This window comes from Physcomitrium patens, chromosome 23 (genome assembly GCF_059467195.1).
Source record: "Physcomitrium patens ecotype Gransden chromosome 23, ASM5946719v1, whole genome shotgun sequence".
Classification (NCBI taxonomy): Eukaryota; Viridiplantae; Streptophyta; class Bryopsida; order Funariales; family Funariaceae; genus Physcomitrium; species Physcomitrium patens.
The window spans coordinates 7,955,373-7,974,911 of record NC_143432.1 but is presented as its reverse complement, the minus strand read 5'-3'; the positions used below and the strand labels follow the sequence as shown (position 1 = coordinate 7,974,911).

The following is a 19,539-nucleotide window of genomic DNA, read 5'->3' as shown; positions in this document are numbered from 1 at the left end:
TCCTTATTGATATACATTTTTTATGAAAGTAACTGAGTGGTTAAAACGATCTTGTTCAGTATTCTAGGTCTAATGCTTCTGGTTCATATTAAATAAATAAATAAATTACTAAATTACTAAATAAAATTAAAAGATATTATATCTTGATGGCAAGTTGGACCCCTCACGAATATATATATATATATATATATACATATATAATTCTAATGGGTGGGTTGAGCTTTTTTTTTAGCATATTTAAGATGTTCAAATTTTCAAATGTTAACCATTAACACAAGAGACTTCAAAGCAAAGTAACATCATGATTGTTATATTATTTGTATGAGTTGTCCAATTCTTTTCATGCCCATTTCAAAGTGAGATTAGAATCCATTTTTCACATACGATTTTATCCTTTAATATTTAGTATCAAATTCGAGAGTAGGATGTTAATGTTGAAATCTTGGGCTGTTCCTTTTGGATTTTTCAGCTTGGCATTTTCTGGGTTTTTACTTTTACTCTTATGTTTTAAGAAATTTGAGCGAGCATTGTAATGTTAATTTTAGACTTCTCATGCAATAATATTTGAGATTCAACGGAAAAAACAAATAGATAAAAGACAGATTTATATTTTGGTCTTAAATTTAGTTTTTGAAAAAAATACAAGAAAAGAAAAAGGTGTTATGATTGTTATTGCAGGAATGTGTCACTTTGATAACTTTATAAAAGTACAAATTTTCTCAAAATGTTAAGAACTAAAATCCATCCTCATCTAAATGCATTCCATGTGCAAACTTTATGAATGTATTTAAAAACCAGCATAAAAAACATATCACTTGTAAACATGATTCATAAATACACAGTAAGATGACGTTCATATATTCAGAAGCAATAAAATGACAAACAAATAAGTAAATAAATAAAAATCTTCCTTTTTCATCCAGTTATTAAACATCAAATTTAATATTTAATTTCATGAAAATAAATATGGTCAACACCTTGATTTTTGAAGCAACTACTTTTTTCATGTGGTATTTTTAAAAACAATGTAAAATACTGAAAACATTTATATATATATGTAAAAAAATCTATGGATGAATGCAAAGCATGTAAAAAAGTTTTGAGAACAAGACTGAGAATCCCCTTCATGACAAAAGCAACTCTCCATTGAACGCAAAACACGAACTCCCCACCAACTCGAGGCTCCAGAAAAGTAAAACCTAAAAGTAAAAGAATAGGAAGGCAGTGAGAAAGTGAAACTGAGAAGCCATCCTTGTCATCATCCAACCTGCTGACTGGACACAGCCCCCCCCCCTTCTCGAATTGATGGCGAGAGGAATGATCCACCCCCATCATGATCATGATGATGATCACCATCATCACCATCATCGACATCACCATCTTCCATTCCCTTTTGCCTTTTTCCTCCTCTTGCTTTTTTGCTTTTTTTTTCTTTCCCGTGTGGGCTGCTGCCTCCGTTGGCCACCACTGCATCAGTCCATCCCACTGCTTTTGCAGACGACCCTTGCCACGCTAGCCCGCTCGATGACACGCTTGCAGGCGGGCTGGCAAGCTTTGAGATGGATGAACATTCCCCTCATCTTTATTCGTTCCCGTGTGCGTTCCTTTATCTTTATCTTTATCGATGTATCCATTGTCGGTTTTTGAATTCCATCTTTTTCTTTTGTTTTCTAAAGGTGCAAAGCCTAGGAGCCCCGACGAGGTTTCTTTCCCTTTTCGGGACAATGCATGCGCGCAGTCCGTGAGCCTCCCAACTAATGGGAGTGCCAAGCTAATCCTAGAAAAGATACTTGCAATTAATTAAACCTGATTCTAAGAAAATAGTTTATATATATATAAATATATATATATATATATATATATATATATAATCATATAAAAAAATTAATGAAGGAAAACTTTAAAAACGCTTGAATCATGGGTTGACATGCACATGAACCTTCAAGTTCATTGATTCATTTGTGTTTAGGGTAAAAAACTATCAACAATCTGAGATAATCTAAACCATTCACAACATTAAAATAACATAAAATAACACAAATTTCCAGATAGATATGTTTTTATTTTATTGCTGGAGCCATATTTTGTTATGATTTATTATTATTATTACTATTATTATAATTTATAAAAGTTTATACTAGAAATACTTTGAGGGTGTTTTTTAAGACAATGCATGTAAAGAACATCAAGAGGATAAGTAAGATTTCAAAAGGAAAGAAAGCATGGCTTTTGGAAAGTTCGAAAGTAGTTATTGTAGAAGAGGATGGACTTGTAGATTAAATTAATTAATGTATGAGAACTTGGAAAAAGGGAGGATAAAAGGAAAATGAAAAATGAAGCATGATTGAATATTATTTTAGGTCTAGATTAAAGATATATGATTATGCATCACCTCGAAGACTCATTGATATCTTTCAAAGATTAGATTATGTAAAAGAATGATTAATATCAAGATCAATCTAACTTACTATATATTTATATATTATTGCATATGGTTTTGTTCTATTGGATTGCAACTTAAACTAAATTATAATACTTTAAACTATTTTAAAAAATAATTAAATCTAAATAAATGTTAATATAAAATTAATCCTTGCGAAATTCTCTTAGGCTTTAATAAAAACCACACATCAGTAAGGATGATGTCAAAATTATGAAGTTTAGATCTCCTGAGAATGATTTTATACAAATGTGGAATTTTTCATATTAAAATATTTAATAAACACATACACACAAACATCTATATATATATATATATGGTTTATCTAATAGTCAAAGAAATAAATTATTTTCAATATTTAAATTTAAATTTTTTATATTTAAAACTTTAATTAGTAAAGAATAATCTGAGTTAACAATTGTACACAAGAAAGAAAACCATTTAGCAAGCTAAATAATCTTTAATCCTTCATTATTTTTCTAATATGTTAATAATTATAAAACTTTGGCTTATGTACATGATATTTTTGAATAGAATTTCTTAACTCATATAGACAATTTAAATATGAATATTGTTCATAGAGTATTAAGCTTTCAAAAATTTGCAAACCTATAAAACCTATAATTTAAATTTGCATTGCAGGATAATGTATTTTTTTTAATGGAATCTCATAATTAAACTCTAATAAATTCTTAAAATTCTATAATTTATATTAATCAATAACTAACTTCATTTCTTTAAAATTCAATCAATCAACAAACTTCAAGGGCAAATACCAATTTTTTTTTAAGACGAAGTATATTTAAAGTACACACACACACACACACACACATATATATATATATATATATATATAGTCTTACATCTTTATATAATCGTTTTTTATTTATTAAAATATTATTTTTTGATAATATTTATCATCCTATTAATATATGCAATAATTATGTTTTAAGATTTATTTATTTATATTTTTTAATTATATAAAAATCTCATTTACATATAAAAAATACCAATAAGCCTTATAAGATGATTATTAGATATTTGAATTTAATAGGAGCATTTGTAAGAATAACGTTTTACTTATGATGTTTTTATCATTTCAAAAATAAAGCCCTTAGTCTATTATAATTTTATTATTGAAATTTAAGTATATGTATATTTTGATTGTTAAATTATTCAAACATTAATAATCAATGCTCAACAGTAAAGATTTTTTTTTCCTTAACGTAATATTCATATTCTTAAACAAGACATCTTGAATATTAAATAAGTTTCAAAATTATTCTTCTTAAGAACCAAATTAGAACCAAATAAAAATCTTACAGACATCGCTTGATGTTAAAGAATCCTGCTCTAAAATTTTAAGAAAGCAATAATGTCCAAAACAATAAATCCAAGAGAGGCAAAAACCAAAAAAATATACACTCATACAAAAACTGTACAAATCAAACATTATCAACTAAATAGTTGGTCTCATGCTTAGAAGTGAAAACAATTTCTGCCTTATTGCATTGTGTGATTCTGTAAAACAAAATGTTAAGTAAACTATGACAAAATCATGCAATAAACTGATGAGTATCATTCTTCAAGTATCAACGTAACACTGGAGAATTTCAGCATTCTTTTTTATTTGTTTTGTTCATCACTGTAACCCTCTTCGTTTAATTTGGCAACACAAACAACATCCCAAAACATTCCAGTCCAGTTCTTCCCACCTTATTATTATAAAATTCTATGCTTTAGATTAAGGAGCTCTGCTGAAAGTATCAGACGGTAATATAGAAACGGCACTCATTGTTACTTTCCGAAGATTACAATTCAAGTACATTGGATTTAATAGGTCAACGTTCATGACAAGAACTTCAATTCAAGATGAAACTTGCACAGAAAACCATTGACTTCAGTACTGTCCCAAGCATATTGTGAAAGATGAATGGGACTTCAGAGCTTATTTAGTGGATGGGGAGTTTCAACAGATGACTACCAAAACAGTTGAACCGTCTAATTGCTAATCACAGTGGAGGATGTATTGAAGATGCTGTATTCGCCAGCTGGTGATTAGATGCGAGTGGCGTCACTGCAAACATCATGAGCTCCGACGTTAACTCGAACGTTATTCAAAGTAATAGTTTTACTGGAGTAAGATGACACAAATTGCGGTAATGTCTCCAACTCTTGAGTGTGCAGATTTTTCTTTTGCTGGACCTATGTCACTTACTGTGGACTGAAGCCAGAGTGTGCCACCAACCACAGGCAATACTGGCTGCACGCCCACCATCATTCATCGTTACTTGCACTGGTAAGTCTCTGTTGTTGCAATCACCCAAACCCAACTGCACACGCACGTAATTCTTCATCAGCTAATTTAGTTTCCTCTGAATCTCTGCTCCGTTCCACATTGTGCAAATTGATGAGGATCCATATTTTGATTTTTTCAGTCCTGTGTTGTAAATCTTTAAATACAAAGACAGGGCGTTCATGAATTGTAAGCCCCAACCATGAGATGCTATCATACTACGCTTGAGAAACACCCTGATTGTAATTGTCATGATACGCTTAGACCATATTCAGTAACATTCTAAGTATACATCATTCCACATTCACTGCTAAAACAATTCCACATTCCCATTTCAACTGCAACTGTACACTAGAACATGAAGATACAGTGAGGTTGACACTTAACATACCTGCCCATATTTGTTCCAACCCCAGGCAAAGATCTTTCCAGATCCTAAAGAAAGAACATAAATATTACGTTGATTTAGAGCAAGTTCGAGATGTACAGAATATCTCAATTGGCATCGCTGAAGCGTCAAATATGTTCAATTGAGCATTCCTAGTCAACAAAGAGAGATTTGATGGATTTCTCCATCATTTGATGATCCTATATTAAAAATCAGAAAAGGTCATTTGAGAATACCTGTTAACACAGCACTGTGGCGCGCACCGCATGCAACTTCCACACATGATTCATCTTCCAAAAGTGGTGCGTCGATCATCCGTGGAGACAACTGGAACAATTTAGAAGCTAAGGTTGTGAGAGAACTTTGTTTACAGAAAACTAGACTTCGAAAAACAAAAAAAAAAAACGAAACGAAACGAAACGAAACTACGTTGAAAGTTGATCTCTTCCAATTAAAAAGGAATCGCAAGAAGCTAACAATGAAGGACAATGAAGGACAATGAAGGGCAATTATAAGAATCTGAAACCAAACGAATCGATAAAAAACTCAAAAGTAATTCTCAGGGAAGGTAAGTAACCTCTGCAGCATTTCCACCTACGCCAAGTTGGCCAAATTGATTTCCGCCAAAAGCATATACATCTCCAACATCAGTAATGCAAAGAGTGTGCCAAAGGCCAGCTGCTATGCCTACGATGCGAAGTCCTCCTATTGTAGATACACAACAAGGGCTCAACTCATCTTCGGTACTGCCTTGACCAACCTGCCAAATAACAAGAACAACACGGTGTCCCAACTTCAATTTTGGGAGGGGTGTAGGAGATTGTTTAATCGTTTATTTGTTTGTTTTATTAGTTACCTGTTTTCCCTGTAAATTCTTAAAAGGAGACAGAAACACTTTCTAATGTCATGTGGTCTCAATACAAACCACTCTGTGAGCCTTGCTTAAAATTGCAATGCAGTAAAGACATCAGAGTACTTAGTAGACTTTCTCAGAAACAGCTCACAACAATGTGTGATGAAGACCCTATGAAGATCTGATGATCATGCTGACACAAGAATAAGTTGGAAAGCAAGGATGCAAACCTGGCCGTGGAGACCCCATCCAAAAGTTAACAACGCTCCAGCATCTATGTCATTCAGCACTCTATCGTCATATTTAGGAACATATTCCAAAAGCAACGGATGTATACGAAAAGTGTGATGATAGGGATAAAAGAGTGGTGTACGTAGACAACCAATAATAATGTGGACAAGGTTGCTACTGTCAACTGAAGCAATAGTACCGTTGACAATGAATTACAAAAGAGACACTCAAATTCACCAAGTTATCTGTCAAAACCAATTTTCCAAGTAATAAATGAGCAGCATACATATGCTCTGAATTTGAATGCAAGAATCTTCTCGTACCATCAAATAAGGAAAACTTGACTAGTTGGAAATACCTTGTTTAACTGTACAATTTGAGTTCATCAAAGGATATAGGTAGAATAATGATAATTGGCATTCTTATCAGAAATGACAAAGTTTGTCCAATGTAAGGGCCATTTGATGTACATTTAACTAGGTGTTTCTACTAGTGTTGGGTAGTGACCACTTCAGAAGAACGTTGGTTCAGATAGCGTATAATGTTGCAGAGGATATTATACTATGTACCTGTAACGACAGCACTATGACGGCCTCCACATGCAATTGCTTTTATGCATTTCCCAGGAATAGGAACTCCACTTCGAGCCACAGCTTTCTCTGTCAAATTCAAGCAAGGTATCTGTTGTGGGGATGACACAATCCGCATGCGGGAGCCCAATCCAAGTTGACCGTCACCTCCATAACCCCAAGCCCAAACGTGGCCTACATCTGTTTCCATACGATAAAGAATCAAAAAATACTTGAACCCATGACGGAAATGTGATCTTCAACTACTGCATGATGGAGAAGCAAATTTCAAACAGGTTGTTCCGTCATACAAATATGAGAAACATGTGTAGTGTACACGACTCAAAGAAAAAGGTGCTGAAGTCTTGCATACTACATAACTTCTGAACTAATTCTGATTCCTAAATTATTCGAAGAAATCTATGCTCATATTCCAATCAAGCCAGTAAATATTCACTAACCCTGGCAAAGCTGCAGTTGGGAAAAAAGGGACAAAATCGCACGTGAATTGAAAGACACACCTGAAAGAGCCAATGTGTGCCGTCCACCTGCAGCTACTGAAGCAATTCTGATTCCAGCATCCAAATTTACCAGAAAAGGTGGAGAAAAAACATTTTCATCGGCTGCAGTAGGGCTTTCAGGAGATCCTCCATCTTCAAAGCTTACGACCTTTCTCTTTTTGAGAACTTCTTCCACAACTCTATTTTCGGTGAATTTACACGTCAAATTACGTTGGTTTTGCCTGCCAGATTGTTTAGTTCTTCCCTGCAATCCCCCAGTAAGCCGCAACGGTGAACCAGATGAAGGTAAGGGTTCACTGCGTGCGGCATTCACATTGTTTCTTGATAATAACTGTAAGCTCGTGCCTGGGACATCTGGAGGTATGTCATCTTCCTGCACTTGTTCGCTTTCTTCCACAGCATTGAGCGTTACGCTGGGAACGCATTCACTCCAACCCCAAGTGTAAACTTCACCATTCCCTGCACACGGGTGCAGCCTGTGTTGGTCAATCAACGAGAACAATGAAAGTTATCGTGATTCTCGCTTGTGAACTTACGCGAAACTGATACATAAAACTCTAATAGTTGTGATTCCTGGAATTAAGTGCAGCAGGAATTACGTCATGTATGTTGATCTATCAAGCAAACTAGATAACTCGTTCACGCTTAAATCTTCTTAGAGAAAATAAGTTAAGCGAATACCACTCTGAAGTTTAGGCTACTCTCACATACCTAACGCAGGGAGTGCACCCTCTCGGGACCAAACTAACTATAAACTTCCCTGTGTTGGATGATATGCTGTGAACATTCACTATGTGAGCCAGCGACTAACAATTACGAAAATGCAGATTGTGGAAGTGACTCAAAGTTCAGGTGACCAAGATAAGTGAACCAAAATCCGCCTCTCTACCAGGTATAGACGAATATATAAATCTGCGATCTGTCTGACAAAATTGATTTTTAGTACGCCATATAATTACTAAGTGAGAAGGTCAGGTCATATCAAAATAAACTCGTCATTGCAGTCACTTCTATCAGACCGTAGAATAAGAGCTATATTTTACCACAACATTTGTGAGCAACATACCTAATCTACAATACGGCACATCTGAAGGAAAGAGAGGAGATGATCGAGAAATGCTGTGTGCCTACAGTCACTCTTGCAAAGATGTCGCACATCACGAAAAATTTCCTACTGACACAATGATACCACAGAAGACCTGTGCGCTTCTCAACAACATCAACTTCGAGACAAGCTGCCGAAGGTTCACAAAGCTTTCTACTCTTATTCTTGAGCATAGACAACCGTGGAATTCATTGCAGGTTCTACTGCTGTCACCAAATGTATGATAGATACCGTTAAAATGCAGAATTATTGATGTTATGCTCAGTGCATCAATATGAGTCACAGGCAATCATCCATCCCAACTAGCTTGCTAACCTACTTTTAGCCCTCTTAAGTTCAGAACTGCAAGAAACTACACATTAAGAAGGCTAAGCGGACCACGATCACGTATTGATGCATGGGCTATCTGATAAAACAAGTAAACATTCGTTTGACAGCTGATAGAAGGTGGAGACTTTCAAAGTTCGGCGAGAGCACTCAGACTTTGTAAAACTAAATTTAGAGGACTTCCTCGATAACCATTTTAAAAATGTTCAGGTCCATCAATTTTGGGGAGGACCAGCTTTTCAATGTGATAAGAAGGTAAAAATGCTGTTGAAGAGGTTACAGGTTACTACTCAAGAAAGGTTCCCCAAAACCACCAAATCCAATTTTGTAACAGGTGTAGACTTCCTGCAGTTTCTAGAAAAGAAACGTGCCTTCACGTTTGTCTTTTACTGAAATTAACGACCAAGCAGTGTATGGAAAGAAGAAATCCTATATTCCAACCAAGGTGTGGGGGAGCAGCGCTCGTGGAACACAATGAAGCGATAAAAATTTAAAAATTACAAGAAGAAGAAGCCGAAGAAGAGTATCACGAAAGCCGAGTTACGTGAAAAAACTTACAACATCCACTAACTATGCGCTCTCTAAGTATTATTACTAAGAAGAGTGCCTTGGGTGAGCGATCAGACCATCACTGCAAAGCCATACAGCAAACACTCGATATTTTTCGACGACTCTATGACTTCTCTCTACAATTTGTGAAGAAGGCCTCATCTGTAACAGCTTCACCCAGTGGTAAAAAGGCCACACAGTGAGCTGAATGCAGGAGTTGTTCAAAAGCTTGACAGCTGCTCAACTCATAGCATTAGGAGACTCATATCCTGACAGGGAGGTACGAAGACAGAATCTGCCACTGCCATATGCCGGGGAAAAATAAACTCAAATAAATGCCAGGGAAAGGGAAAATTGGATCTTCAAGTTTATGGAATCTCACTCCAAGTTATGTGTAATACGGCTTAGTAGAGGTAGACAGTGGAAACTTCGTGACCAATCTGCTTTGCATGCAGTGTCAGTCGAAGTAATTTGGAGACCAAACAAAGGATGAACTGGCGGAGGTAAGGACGTTTCTAAACCGCTATTGCACAGAAATACGAAAAAACTACTCTGGGCTGGTTTCCACGTGAAGATCTTGTAACAATTAAGTCTTCCCATATGAAAAACCAAGCCTTACTGAATGTGAGGCGGAATTGTGGTTCGAGTATGAGAAAAAGACTACACTGTATAACGCACGAGATATATGCCAGCTAGGTAAATGTGTAGAGGAATAATAAATTGTCGGATAAGCAGAAATATTATTTGAGAGGACAAACCAAAAGTTTGTGCTTAGGCTGGATGAGAAGATTCCATTATTCCTATCTTCCAGTTTCTGGTTGCAGATTCAAACAGTAGAAAATAAATTATAGGAAACAAGAATAAGATTGCTCCCTTCACTTAGCACCAACCTGGATTTCAAGTATTATTGTATATACCAACTTAATAAAATCTCCTGTACACATGTAGGCATGAAATCACAGTAGGTGAACTTTTGAGAGGCTGCACATCAAGTTTGTGTTTTTCTCAGGTAAGGCACCGTGAGAGAGAGAGAGAGAGAGAGAAGATGGAAAGACAGTACCTGTTACAGCTGCACAATGTGCCCAACCTCCAGCTGCTTGAATAATGGGGGAGTCTGTTGGCAGTAGATACGGCTCGGGAACTTCCTGGGCAGTCATTAACACCTCTAACGTAAGTAGTCTTCTTCTTGTTTGCCTCCAGCATATGAGTCGCATTAATGCCAGCGGATTTGCCCATTACGGTGGTCCATCTCCTTTCCCTTTATTTCTATAATCAGAAAAGACGTCAAGATAATGAAAAAACTCAAAGCCACGAGCAGAATTGCACCACAAACCCTAATAGCCCTGAGCTTAGTGTACAGTTGGCTAAATTTCTTATATTGTTCATTCGATTGGTGCATGCTTGATAGCTGCAGTAATAGCTGTAACGCAAGAACGAGCACTCAGGATGAGCCAATGGTTTGGATACATAACCCGCTTTCGAAAGCTTCATGCAAATACATAACCAGAGAAACTGCAGAAGCATATCTCAGTCACACGCCATCCTCTCAATGATGAACGATGGGCAACATTGCTGAAACGTTTCCTAAATCAAGCTTAAAAAGCCTGGCAGCTGTAGACTTCGTTTTGTAGATTTGCTTCGTCAATACACTTGCACCATCACGAGGATTTACCACTTCCTAAACTTGAAAGAAGAGGAGGAAAAGATCCACCTCATGTAAATGCTCGTCATATCGTGCACTTACCTGCTGTTTACCAGAGATAAGGTAGCATTGTCCAAGCTCTGTGGTGGAGCCCCAGGTGTTGAGCTTACCGGATTCTGCAAAAACCACCCAACAACGACAACCATATTCACAAAACATGATCAGTTCAATGGTAAGAACCACCTTGTGGGATCCTCCCCACGTTTAGAAGAAAGGTTAGCGTAGAACTCGACTTGGCTCTTTCATTCCCTGTGCGACTTTGTCGGGAGTTGTGTAGTCCTGTTGTCTAATTGCAAACTGACCGATCAGTGAAGTGAGGGTACCCACCCTCATCGTACTATCACTACATCTATTTTTTCTGCTAAAAAAAATGTAATCAGTTCGACATAACATGCACCAATGATCATCAATATACATCTGACAACTCCCTTGTGTTCACAGAGATAGAAACATCCTTGCCACCCTTGCGCTGTGAAAATGGAATGAATCCAATCTGAAAATCCTCAAACGTGCATCTCAGAGGCATCAATCATTGAAAATCATGCACCAACCCCACTGGCAGGTAGTTTCGATTAGCTCTATCAAAGTCGATATTCAATTCTGAAATGGTGCTTGAAGCGCGGATTAACTGAGACGCTGCATCGATCCTGATATCTCAGATATTCATATTCTAATTCAGACCACTGATTTGAAAAAGATTCGTAGCGCAAAAAAAGGAGAGTATCAACAGTCCACACATAGCTCGACGTGCTCCGTTAATTTTTCAACTTTTACAACAATTTCAGAAGATAACACTTCGCACATGTACTCGGATTCGCATCTCGCTCAACAATGTCTTGAATGAACCGAGCAAATGGCAACGTGTCAACCCATTGGAATTGATCCTTCACGGTACACTGCATGGTGGGATTAGACGTCGCAACAGATATCCCACGACACAGGATTGCTTTTAACCGGGTTTCAGCACTCAGTCGACTGAGAGCACATGATTCGGTCAGGCCGCGTACCAGAGATGCCTATCCCAAAGCCACATCCACCATTGCAGACAATCTTGAGTGGATCATCAAGCGCCGTTATGGGCACCAACGTAGGGTGCAAGAGCGGAGTCCGCTGAGGCGACGCGGCGGGCAAGTAGCCCCACATGCAGACCTTGCATACCCCGCTTCCCGCTGCATTACCCCTAGCCTCATTTTTCATTGCAACCCCAATGTCATATGTGTGTGAACCTCCCAGCCTTGTTTCATCCCCTCCTTCCCCTCCCACTCCTTCAATCCCCCTCCCCCAAAGTGCAAGAAACTTAGTACCCACTCCCTCAGTATCTGCTGCAATCCTCTTTGACCCTCCGAAATCCTTCAAAACAACTTTACAGCCCAAGACAACAGTTCGTGAGCTACAAATTAAACACTGCCGACTGCTGTCATGAGACTTGGTGCAGCAAACCAAAACCAGAAGTAAAACTTAAAAACGGAACACAATCTGCTATCAAACTGTAAACATATATTTCTCCATGATTCACCGCGAAACCTCGTCTTAGCGAAACTCGCCTCGAGCAACAATACGACACCTACACTATTCTCACACGAAAGCAAAAGACATTTTACGAGCGGGCGATAATTGCTCGCTACTTACTGCAGCTCCAAGAAAGAAACCGCGAGCATTGGACACGGATAAGAGGCTATTAACGACGCAGTGGCAGCGCGCCAAGCAAGCGACAGATGGACCACGCGGAGGCTTACCAAGCAGGCAAACACATTCAGCTTCTGGAGAGGGTTGTTCGAGAAAAGGGACTAGGGTGCATCACGCTCCCACAGGGTTGAGAGCCCAATTGAGAGATTGCAAAGTCGGGCGGCCGGGGTTGCAAAAGGCGGGACCCCAGGAGAGAGGACCCCGCCGTTGCAGATATTTGAGCGCAATGTTGCGTGCCATGTCATTGCTAGCAACACATGGCGCACAAGGAGAAATTTGCGTTTTCGCAACGAATTGGAACTTGACACTTTGAGACTGACTCGTGTCAGATACCTCGATTCTCTGTCGCTCTCCAGATGGAGCGGAGAGGACGGCCAATAGAGGCGCCGCTTTGGATCTTTTCACTTTGTCGCGTTATGCATTTGCATCTCTTGGTGGGCCCCACTTTGTATTTGGAGTTTCCGAAGATGCTTTGTTTTTCGCTTGAATTTGGAAGAAAGTTGTTGTTGTCATCCAGGTCTACAGCCACCCCCTACTCCACCCCCCTCAGTCAAGTGTTGCGGTGAGAGTCGGTGCCAATCATCATATTTGGCAGAGTATGTAGCTTTGCAGAAATTCACTTGGAAGTATTCTCCGCTTGGTGAGACGAGTAGGCCTTGGAGTTGGGAACAGTCTCTCTCCAGCATCTGCTTACACTGCGCCACCATCATCGCTGCCACCAAAAATATCGCAATCTGCGCTATAAAAGATGTCTCGTAAAGTCGGCGTGGTTGGATCGCATTTTGCAAAAGCCTGTCACAGTGTTTGAACACTGTTAGCAAGCACCCGAAACGACACCAGCCTTGCACTTCCGATCAACTCATGCTCCTCCACGCTAATCTCAACATGAGAGTCTCTGAAAATTTCTCACATGATCTTGAAATTCACCGGTTTCTCAAACACTTGTTGATGACCTAGTTTTTTAGCCACGAAATACTGCAGAATTTAATTGTATGGTTTTCTGCGGTGGTGAGCAAATGGTTTACTGCTGGAGTTGGTACGCGAATAAAGTATGTTTTGCGAGTTGTTCAAGCACGAATGCAGTGTATCTCAAAGCTCTATCCAAGACATAAGTACGTGAACGTAACTTTTGACAGGACGCAATCAGAGTGTGTGGAGGTGGAAGCAGTAAAAGGAGCTGTCATTTGAATTTCACATACTCTGTGTCACACGGCTCTTATTCAGATGGCGCACAACTGCACCAATACGTTTCGTACGCATCGGCAGTTGGTAAGATCGATTGATTTTTGGTGTGTATCTGAAGTGACACAAATGTACTTCCCTTACAGTCGAGTACGCCGATGGCGCTTTGGTTGAAAAGTTTCCATATGTCGCAGGAGCTAAGGGGCATTCCCACCATGAACAGAAACCAATTTTCAGTCAAAACTTAACACAAAGCTGATGTCAAAATGTGTGCAATGAGAAATGAAATCGAAGATTCCTGGCATTTCTTCAGCAGAAGAGAGATAATTCTGAATCGTTAACAATTTTGTTCGTCCCGTCGTAAAGTCGTTTTCAGGAATCTTACTCTGGAACGATATCGCGATTTGCCTGGAGCGATTTGAAAGAGCGAGGAAGTAAAACTACCTCTCACACGTCTACAGTAGTCTTGAAACGAATCTATCAAGCAGATAACGAAGACAAACTCATATCGGGGTGTCGTTTCTGTCCCGCATAGTTATTGAAAAATTTGGTGCCCATGATCTTTTGGATATTGCGAAATATTTCTTACAAGAACTATGCCACAAGAAGGCAACATCATTCAAAATCCTCTGCCTGGCATATTCCACTCTCATGCAAGATTTGAAGGAGTAATAAACCACCTGGGCAATGAGAGATATGAGCTGCTTTACATGAATGCATGGCTGAAAGCTCGATGGACAGTTCAGCGTATCACGTCCCCCACATGATTCGCCTGAAAGCAATCCCCCCCCCAACTTGCAGTCCAACAGGCATTTGTTATGTCAAAATCCTCGACATAACAAATGCCTGTTATCTTCGGAGCAGTATGTATCGATCCTTGGTGACGAGAGGATAATGAAGCACCATGCTGGATCCGTTTGCAGCAATATTTCGCGACGAACTGCATCAATTTACTCAGTAATGTAAGGTTTCAGAAAACGTAGATGTCCACATCTCTACTCTCTTCTTCAGCAATTTGGCTTTTTCAAATTGCCAACGCAGAATAGTAGTGGCTCAACTCATCCTTCTGCAGCGGTAACAAAGAGCAGTTCGAAGATGATGACTGGTGCTGAGCCGATTGCATCCTACAGTAATCCATCGACATGAGGGGAAGCAATCATAGTTGCTAAGCTCTTGCGAGGAAATCAACTGCCACAGTAAGCAACGCCCAAACCCTAAACCTCCTTCAAAACCTATAACCATCCAGTGATTTACACCCAAAAATTAATCCACACACACATATATATATATATATATATATATATATACACGTGTGTGTGTGCGCGTGTGTATATTCTCTGTCGTGATGCATTGATGCCGTTATGCCAACAAACCGAACTAATTGGTAACTGCTCGCTGAAAATTCCTCTGCAGAGTCTTCCTCAGTCAGCACCTTAAACCTGCAATCACCTGGTGGCAACTGGCGACTCTACGGTGACAAATTAGTTCGGTTTCCTGCCAGCACATGCGCCATTTGTCGAAACCTTACCACCAGAGCAGTTTGTGCATTCCTAATCCACAACCACGCCCACGCGGTCATCCATTGCTAACCACTTTCTATAATTCGGAACAACAACAAGCTTCCGGGCAATATCAACAGGCCTATCTCTCCAACTCGGTCTATAGCTATCCATCGGCGCCCTAAGAATCGGAAATTCATGTTTAGCAGGTTTTTCGAAAGTGCAAATCCTTGTGATCTACCGTTGCCTCCAAACCTAGCACCTCCTCCACCCCTCGCTCCTGTCAATAACTCCCCCTCGCTCCTGTCAATAACTCCCCCTCGCAACACACCTTCCATTACAGTCATGGGCCCCAAACCCTAAAAACAAATACTCTCATGACCCACATGTCCTTCTTCCTCCTCTTCTTTTCCAAGTATTTTTTATAAAAAAAACTGAGTGTTTTGATTAGCACATGGCAAAGCCGGTGATGAAATTCACAAAGAGTTTAGCACGGTGCAGATTTACATTTTACATTCACATTCTTTCTTTCCTTTTTCTCTTTTTTCTTCTGGAATTTGTATTATTATTGTTGTTGGTGGTGGTGGTGGTGTGATTTTCTTTGCCTGCTTCGTTTTGAGGACGACATTGCCCATCAATCAAAGGGTTTCAAATGTTGCTATTAGGGTACAACAGATGAAATGGACAGTTGATCATTGAGCTTAATCAGCATTTCTGCATCGGATGGGACCCTGAAGTAGTACCATTCCCCAATCATATATGGGTTTTTAAAAAACCTTCAGGGATTGGGTTGGTGGTTTTGCTACAGTGTTGAGAATAGGAAGGGATGATGTGGCATGCATTGTGGATAAACTTGTTGTTCTATTGCAACAATGAATGTCAGTGAGGCCATTTAGGAAAATCATGGGTGAGTTTGTCTTAAAAATACAATGAAAGGTACTGCTATTTGCATAGGATTTTGCATTTTATTTTTATTTTTATTTTAAATTTTTTAGACAAAAACAAACAAATCTCATCTTTTGTGCATGTTTCTGTTGCAACAAATACAAAATGTGTCTCATTTGTGTAATCTTTTGGGTTTGAGGACATACAACCAGCCTATGATGCTACTATCTCACATTCAAAATATAATAATATAATAGTTACAAAAAATAAAACTAAGCTCTATGATTGTGTATATATTATTTGACTTTTGATAACATTGTTAATTGTACAAAATAAACAAAACAAATATCCTACTGAATGGATGTAAAAGATATTCTTCAGGATATAGAACCTCAGTTATTTTTGTATATGTTTGTTTAATTTTGAAAAAATGATATCATATTGTGACAGTTGACAGTAGATACATTCTAATGTACTATCATGTGGAACAGTGGACAATAACAAGCCACTGTCATCAATTTTAGTTCCCAGCACTGCAAATGGTAGCTAATAATTTTTTTTTTTTTTTTTTTTCATATCATTCTTCAAACATGGGATTCATGCCATACAAAGTAAGGCCTGTGGGACAACATTCCAATGCAAAGGAAGAATTCGTAAAACAAAGCAAAATAAGAATATTAAAAAAAAGTGAGCAGCTCTTCCAACTCAACCATGTGAGCAACTCTCCTGCCATAACTTAAGCACTTATCCAAAACACATGCACAATAAACATATCTACATCTAAATATATACAGATAGATATTCACACCCCACACTGTCAATATTAATATAATGGATCAACACTCCTTGATTAGGCACAAAACACACAAGTACTGGAAAGAAATGGAAGTATGAAACGGTTTATTTAATTAATTAAATGAGAGAGAGCGTTATTTTTATCATGCAACCATGTGGCAAGCAAGTTGTGTGTGATGCAGGAGGGTGACCCCAGATCTGACACCTTGTCAACAAAAGGGCAGAGAGGCACCCCCATCACCACCACCACTACCATGCCAGACAGGCAGACAGAGAGAGAGAGAGAGAGAGAGCAAGAGAGTGGGGGGGGATAGACAATAATAAATGGGGCAGAGAAAGAGAAAGAATGAGAATGAAAGAGGAAGTGAATGAGAGACAGACAGGGGCACAGTGCCAGGTTGGAATGAGGATCCCAACTGGAATAACTGGAACAGCCCCATATTTGGAGCACACCCACTTCCACCAGGACACCCACACCCATCTTGCTCTCTATCATGTCTATATCTATCTATCTATAAATATGTTGAGAATGAGAGAATGAATACACACATACTAAATACAAGGGCATACTATATATATATATAATCTCACAGACTGACTGACTGACTTTTTAAAGTGTCCCTTGACCTGGCTTGAAATGGAACTAGGAGCCCATCATCATCATCATTGCCTTGGTCTGCCCTCTACACACGCTCACACTCACACACACTTGCTTGCCATGCTGGCATCACTCTCTTGTTATAATAATAAAAATAGATATTAAATGAAATGCACATGCAAAAACTTCGTTTTCTCACACTATAGAAAAAAGCAGTTGATTGGTGTGTGTGCATTTAGAGGTTGCTCTGGGAGGGGGGTGGATGAATGTGGATGAGTATTAGGTGTGGGTGATGAATGTGGGATGAAAGTGCCAGTAGCAGGGTGACCAAGTTCACAGCATTTTGTCAAACTTCCCATCAGAGACACACACATCCATGAAGTTGAATTTAATAGGTTGGAATACGAGTTATGAAATTCATTATAATAATGGTTTTCTACAAGTATAATAATAATGATAATCGTTGTTACTATTTTATGATTAGTGTTATTATTGTTATTATTATTTGGTTGTACATGGTCTGGCATTGTCACAAGTGGTTTTTAGGCAATGGATCATATTTTATGCTTGATTGAAAAAGATAAAATTGTCAATACTTATGAATTGCATTTGCAAAGTTCTAATTCTCATTCAACTTTACACAACCATGAACCAAAGAAGATGGTGACAAGTGTGGAGGGGTTCATCAGAATCTAGAAATTGCACTTCACATCATTTGATGTTTGATGTTTGAGCTACTACCTAGCATGAGCTCCTTTTTCGTTTTTTGAAAGTCCTAAAATACTTAAATCTTTCACAACAATGAAAGAGGAATGTTAAATAGACCCAAGCTTTTACTAAATTGATCCACCCATCCTATTAATCATGAAAAGAAAAAAAGAAAAAATAATGACATGTAGATTCATTTCTCCACTACTACATCCAAAACCAATGAAAACCAACCACATTCATCATGATTATCATATTCTTCATCATGGGTCAGTTAATTTAGTAAAAACTTGGATCTATTCAACATTCCCCCTCTCATTATATATATATATATATATATATATTGACACAAAATTAGAGGTGTTAATAGAATATAAATGACAAATTGCTGATGAAGCTCTTTGGCAAAACTCAAATCAGTTGATGCTTCCTAATTGCTTCAAATTTGCCTCTCAAAATCTCTCACAAATTCAGGAGGAAAAAAAAAATGGAGATTAATTTACCATCATGCTTTGCTTTTGATAGCCATCAAGTAGGGAATTGTGTGCAGTGAAGATTGCTGTACTGCAATTATTGTTGCGTTTAAAGGAAGGTATTGTTTGTAGTAAAGATATTTCATTTTCTCAAAAAAATTATGGCTCTTTTAACATGTAGAGAAAACTTCATGATTGCCATGTTGCGTTTTGTTTTTTTACTCATGCCAATAGGACAGTTCTGTGCAATGAGAATTATTCTATTGTGATGGTTTTTGTGTGTAAAGAAGTTTTTGTTTGCTTGTTTGTTTTCCCTCCAGATCCTCACATGAGCTGCACATATGAAGCTTTGATCTGATTTTTTTTGTTATTGAATAGATGAATTTTGAGGAACATGTCTTATAAAGTGTCTTATAAGACTGTTGTTTCTTGATTAATCATATGTTGACTTGTAATTTGACTACTTATTTTTTGTTTTTCTATCATAATTATTATTTTTATACTAATTTGTTATTCTTAAATTTATAATATAAAATAATAAGAATTATTATTTTTATTTATTTATGATGATTATTCATATAAAAAAACATGTTATGTCCTCCTGGAATTCAAGAAATAAATTTATATCAACATGCACATTGATATCCATTACATTTCATAGCAAAAAGCAGTTCCATTAGTTCAATAAGCCAAAAAAACTAAAAAAACATACTTAATTTTGATATTATGATT

The 19,539-nt window shown here is 37.8% G+C and overlaps 1 protein-coding gene and 1 long non-coding RNA gene across 5 annotated transcripts; both read right to left on the bottom strand.

Moving 5' to 3' along the window:
- Nucleotides 1–4,219: 4,219 nt before the first annotated feature.
- On the bottom strand, nucleotides 4,220–12,881 carry LOC112275923 (uncharacterized). Of its 4 annotated transcripts, none has more exons than XM_024506693.3 (12): nucleotides 12,611–12,881; nucleotides 11,989–12,342; nucleotides 11,024–11,097; nucleotides 10,340–10,424; nucleotides 7,299–7,757; nucleotides 6,778–6,978; nucleotides 6,208–6,251; nucleotides 5,702–5,884; nucleotides 5,361–5,451; nucleotides 5,128–5,171; nucleotides 4,659–4,773; nucleotides 4,220–4,517 (listed from the first exon to the last, which is right to left on the bottom strand). In XM_024506693.3, the coding sequence occupies exons 2-12, from the start codon at nucleotides 12,176–12,178 to the stop codon at nucleotides 4,453–4,455; spliced, it is 1,551 nt and encodes a 516-aa protein (XP_024362461.1). In that variant the 5' UTR covers nucleotides 12,179–12,342; nucleotides 12,611–12,881; the 3' UTR covers nucleotides 4,220–4,452. The 4 variants fall into 4 exon arrangements, with proteins under 4 accessions (XP_024362461.1, XP_024362464.1, XP_024362462.1 ...); XM_024506696.3 differs by having other exon boundaries at nucleotides 11,989–12,246; XM_024506694.3 differs by having other exon boundaries at nucleotides 12,718–12,880.
- A 188-nt stretch (nucleotides 12,882–13,069) lies between these two features.
- On the bottom strand, nucleotides 13,070–14,084 carry LOC141044812 (uncharacterized). The gene is made up of 3 exons (XR_012216545.1): nucleotides 13,867–14,084; nucleotides 13,288–13,459; nucleotides 13,070–13,186 (listed from the first exon to the last, which is right to left on the bottom strand). It is a non-coding gene; the product is annotated as an uncharacterized LOC141044812 (long non-coding RNA).
- Nucleotides 14,085–19,539: the final 5,455 nt, after the last annotated feature.

Coding starts and splice junctions, on each gene's coding strand:
- LOC112275923 (XM_024506693.3), bottom strand. CDS start 12,178: ATGAAAAATGAGGCTAGGGGTAATGCAGCGGGAAGCGGGGTATGCAAG. Junction 7,758..10,339: donor ACATTGTGCAGCTGTAACAG/GTACTGTCTTTC, acceptor ACCCGTGTGCAG/GGAATGGTGAAGTTTACACT. Junction 6,979..7,298: donor GCACACATTGGCTCTTTCAG/GTGTGTCTTTCA, acceptor GTATGGAAACAG/ATGTAGGCCACGTTTGGGCT.